At 36.4% G+C, this 5,022-nt stretch overlaps 2 protein-coding genes across 2 annotated transcripts in view; both read right to left on the reverse strand.

Moving 5' to 3' along the window:
• Positions 1-5,022, reverse strand: part of LOC118748041 (cell wall integrity and stress response component 2-like) — a 100,778-nt gene that overhangs the window by 7,330 nt on the left and 88,426 nt on the right. The gene's annotated exons all lie outside the window — the stretch shown is intronic.
• Positions 4,244-5,022, reverse strand: part of LOC118747508 — a 1,498-nt gene continuing 719 nt past the window's right edge. Inside the window, exons 2-3 of the mRNA XM_036481558.1 lie at positions 4,508-4,994; positions 4,244-4,420 (exon numbers count right to left, since the gene is read on the reverse strand). Of these exons, the coding sequence (XP_036337451.1) occupies positions 4,297-4,420; positions 4,508-4,994 (611 nt within the window). The 3' untranslated portion in view covers positions 4,244-4,296. The remainder of the gene's footprint in view (positions 4,421-4,507; positions 4,995-5,022) is intronic.

The raw sequence follows: 5,022 nt of genomic DNA on the forward strand, positions 1-5,022 counted from the left end.
TGTATGTATAGTATATTCCTCAGATCGTTGTAAAAATTGAAGATATCACATCATTACTTGCAGTTTAAAGAAGAACAAAAAAAAAAATACCACTTACTTAGTTAAAAAAACCAAATTATAAAGTGTAATTTTTAAAAACTGTATCCAATTTATGCTAATTTCTATTTAAAGTCTGAATTTCTTAATTTGCCTACTGCAAAGTTTTAGGGAGCAACCTTTACAAAAGCAAAATTGTAAACAGTCTTCTGTTTCCTCTCTTTATCAAAAGGTAAATAGTTCACTTTTTTCAGAAATAAAATAGTAGCACAAAATATGGCGACATAATAAGCTCAAAAGATATAATAGTTTTGTTTTTTAATAACTGTATCTTAGCCAAACCTAGCCAAAATTTGCTAGGCTTATGTAAAGGTAAAATTTAAGACATACATCTTTACTTGCACGTAGCTTTAGTCTCCATACCAACTTATGGCCTTTTACAAAAACAAAATTTACCTTTCTTATGTTTTACTAATGACATGTTAACACATGTAAAATGTTATTTTTGGCAAAAAAACAGGCATTTAGTCCGCAGTGCAATGGGTTATACATACATATATTATGTTGCTCATAGTTGCTCATATGCAGAGGTAGGCACTACCACAAACAAGCGTGAGCTAAAAGTGAGAATGTGTTAGTGTGCCTAATTCATTTTGCATGTTGTCGTGTTCTCATCGCTGCGCTCTCGCTTGTATACGTAGACGCGACGCTTAAGCCTGGTTTTCATTAGGTCATATTTGACGCCAAATGTTGTCAAAATAATGAAAACGGGTTGTCATCTGGTGTCATTTGCGTTTGTTGTCATATATCACCACGCACGGTCAATAAAATGACATCCAAATGAAAACGGCCCTTTACGCTCTTTTAGCACCTGCTAACTCTCTGCCCATGCCTGCTCATATGTGTACTCTATAAGCGAGAACACTATATTTTCCTCCTTTACCGAAAAATAACCTCATTTCTTCATTGTAATAATTTAAATTTGCTGCGACTCAAAAAAGTACTAAACATTCGAGTTTTAAGAACCGATGAATTTATAACATCTAACTGAGGATCACTCAACTTTAGGAATTTGGTGCATGAATTGGTCGGCGGTCGACTGTAATTAATCGGTTATAAGTACGCAATCTTTCTGCTAGAACATCAAGGAAGAAACGGCTGCAATAACGTGTATGTGATGAGCTTAACGAAGACCTTCAAATATATTTATTTATTTATACATTTGTAGTATGTATGTAAATATGTGTATTTTCACGTAGAACAAAATGGGTTATACGCAAATGTTGTGGCGAGCGACTACAGATTAAATACTATTTATTAGATATTAAATATTTGCTTTCATAGAAAACAGTTAGTTTATAGACGTGGATTACGTTGCAACTGCATTAGATGCACCGATAAGAAAGCCGAGAGCTAGTAGCGGATAGTTTAAATCGAGGCAATAATTGTTTTGCATTTTTAGTTGCAAATGAAGCTCAATGTTATTCGAACGGAAGAACTTGTAGTATACTTCGATAATAAAAGCCGAGTATTCTTCAATATATTATATTAAAGGAATAAGTTATAATAAAATTCCATTATGTCCGCATTTATTACGTGGCAGGTAAGCGCAAATTTTGGTTCCCACCTGCACCTGTAGCCCATTAATACCTACATACGTTTGATCTAGCTTTTGTTGAGCGTGCTCCTAATCGCTGTCAATTGCCCGATTACGACTTTGGCGGTCTGTAATGTGTGTTCTACCACCAATAACCTGGCGTGCGTTTCCAATACCCAATTCAAACAGTGCGACCTGCAAGGCATACCAAGTGGAGAGGCGACAAGTTGTCTGACAGGATTTGTTTGTTCCACAGCAACCGCAGCCATTTGTCAGCCCAGTGATGGTATAGGCATCGTGCCTGCCTGTTCCGAATGTAACACCTGCGATACTACCAATACGTTCGCCTGCACTGGCGTTCGCACCTACGCCTTGTGTCGGGGCACAACAACAGTTAGTGATTCGGGTGGCTCATGTAAGGAATACGAGGTTTGCAATCGTGGAAATGCGGCCATCTGCGCCAATGCAAGTGCGACGGTAAGTGCAATGAGATGTCGGGATAGTTTTGAAATATTTTAAGGTAGAACTAAACATATTTTTTTTTATTTAAATAGCTTATAGAGTTGCTTTTAAGAATTTTCAATGTTTCAGAATCAACCTTCTTGCCCCACTGTGGTGGAACCAACTACGCCAGTAACAAACTCGGTTGAATACTGCAAATCGGTTCAACAAACAGGTCGCTTTCCGGTTGGCGATGATCTTACAACCACCTGTAGACAGTTAGTACATTGCTTTCATATTAACTCTGTTCTATAACACTGGGCGACAAAAACAAAAAAAAATTTCGAAACACGCGAACTAATCAGTGAACTCATGAAACTAAGGGTCAAATATAGTAAAACTGAGTTTTTAGTTTCTCGACGTCAGGATTTATTTTAAAGAAATTTTTAGCTTGAAAATATGATTAATTCAAAAAATTATTCAAAAAATGCAGTGCAATGTAGAATAATAATATGCATACCAAGGGAAAACTCCGTAGCATCATAATTTTGTATGGGAAACAACGACACTTTTCGTTTTGTGCTGTTGTTGAGCAATACCAGTGGAGTTATTTACGTTTAACTACTTAGGAGTTGTTCCTTATTTCGTACTTTTTCAGTCTCCATTCCTTACTAAATCTTAAAAAAAGTCATAATTTGAAGGCTACAAATAATCTTCTCTGCAGAATGACTGCAAATAATTCAAAACAATTACGTTCTAAGACATATTATTGCTAAATTACGAAACACAAAATCTTTAATTGGCTTTACTGAGAAATTTTGAGTTGTGTCGTTATTGCAGAGGATCATCCATATATTTACTTGCCTTAACAAATCGTCTTAATTCTTTTCAAGATACGTCGAGTGCTCTTCAATCAACAGCGTCTGGAGTGGAATGATTTACTGGTGTCCTGGTCGCACATATTTTAATGAAACCTCACGACTCTGTACACCCAGTGTACCAACACGTTGCATCGGCACCGTTCGGACGTCGTATCGCTAAGGAGTCTTGTTTGAATTTTGATTGCGATGACAGCCAAATAGAAATGTAAAGTTTTCTAAAGTAAATTCTAAAAAAAAATAAACAGATCTGGGTTTTTGGGCCGTTAAAAACGTTTCCTTAGGGAATGTGTGTACATCATTATGCTAAAAATCTGTGAGTGTGCATACAGTATCGGTCATATCTATAGCACGCCATTTCAAAGTGATATTGTGTGCAACTTATGTTTATTTATTTATTTTTGAGAATTTTTAATTAAAGTACAGTTCTTTCTCTAACAAACCCGATATAAACCCAAGTATAACAATTTGTAGAAAACTTCGAAAAAGTGCAACAAATTTTCACCTAAACTTCAAACTTTTTTCTCGGAAGTGTTTGAATTTTTCTGAATACACAGTTTTAAAGCCCAATCAATTTTAGTCTGATAATGTGCAATTTTCAAGTGACTGAAAGTTACCGTTGATTTTTTAGAATTTTTTTCGCCAAAGGTGTTGCGGTTTTCATCCATATACAAATAAATTAAGTTTATTCATTATATGAAAGCCAATGCGACAAAAAAAAAAATTCTAAAAAATTAACGGTAATTCGTAGCCACTTGAAATTTGCACATTATCAGACTAAAATTGCAGTGGCTAAAAAACTGTGTACTCAAAAAAATTCTAATACTTCCGAGAAAAGAGTTTGAAACTTAGGTGAAAATTTGTTGCCATTTTTTTAAGTTTTCTACAAATTGTTAAACTTGAGTTTATATGGGGTTTGTTAGAGAAAGAACTATATTTTAATTGAAAATTCTTAAAAATAAATAAATAAGCATAAGTGGCACACAATATCACTTTGAAATGGCGTGCTATAGATATGACCGATACTGTAATTAGCGCTCACTAATAGAGTGCCTAAATATAATGCTAGCGTTGTATTTATTTATCGTTAAAATTAACGGCAGTGCTATTAACATCTTTGTCGGAATTGTTATCATAATCACTGTTATTTATTAGCTTCATCGTTACGGTGACACCTGCCGCATTCGCTCTTTTTATCGATGTTCGCTTACGGCAGTGCTCTTTTCATTTCGCAACTGTATTAGTGTTTGTAATCCTATTTGCTTTTGCGATCTAGTATTTCAAAAATATATTTTCTTGACCCATACAAAGTTTGAGAACTCAGTTTATTTGCATATGTAATATTCAGAGACAGTAAGTTGGCTTGTAGATGGTACACACTCGATTTTCTATGCTATAGTAAGTGTTCGTCGTACACGAATATTCGATGCCGGTCAAAACACCATTAACGAGACGACAGTGAACGTATCTGCAAGAGATGCAACGTACATATATATGTACGCATAAGCAATTATAAATATGTGAAGCCTTTCTAAATACTACCCCAAAACTTTACCTTTTACAGTATGGATCACTAGGCACTGTCGGATAGAGACCAGCAAAGCTTTCTTGCGCACAAACTGCATTCGGCGTTAATGGATTGTCTGTAGTTGGGCTCAAGGTTGTTGTAGTCGTAGTACTTGTACTCGAACTTGTTGAAGTTGAAGAAGTCGTCGTAGTCGAAGAATCCACGACATCGCAGGTGACAGTGTACGAACTAGCGGTACTCACACAAACCACATCACTGGTTGCATCACAAACAAATCCGGTGGGACAATAGCCCACCTGACCGGTGGGATGTAGGCCGCCATAGCACATCTGGAAGGTAGTGCGACTCAGGCAGGCAAATAAAGCATTGCGTTGTGCTGTGCATTGCCCACAAAGCGATGTGGAGCCGCAACTTGGCGGACGTGTTGCACTCGCTTGCAGACAGATGGCGTCATATTCGGTACATTCGAATCCTTCCTTGCAATGATACAGTGTGTCCATGTTAGGGGTACTTTCTACTGACCGGAGTAAGAATGATTTCAG

This window comes from Rhagoletis pomonella, unplaced genomic scaffold (assembly GCF_013731165.1).
Source record: "Rhagoletis pomonella isolate Grant_MI unplaced genomic scaffold, Rhpom_1.0 Rhpom_scaffold_00012, whole genome shotgun sequence".
Lineage (NCBI taxonomy): Eukaryota > Metazoa > Arthropoda > Insecta > Diptera > Tephritidae > Rhagoletis > Rhagoletis pomonella.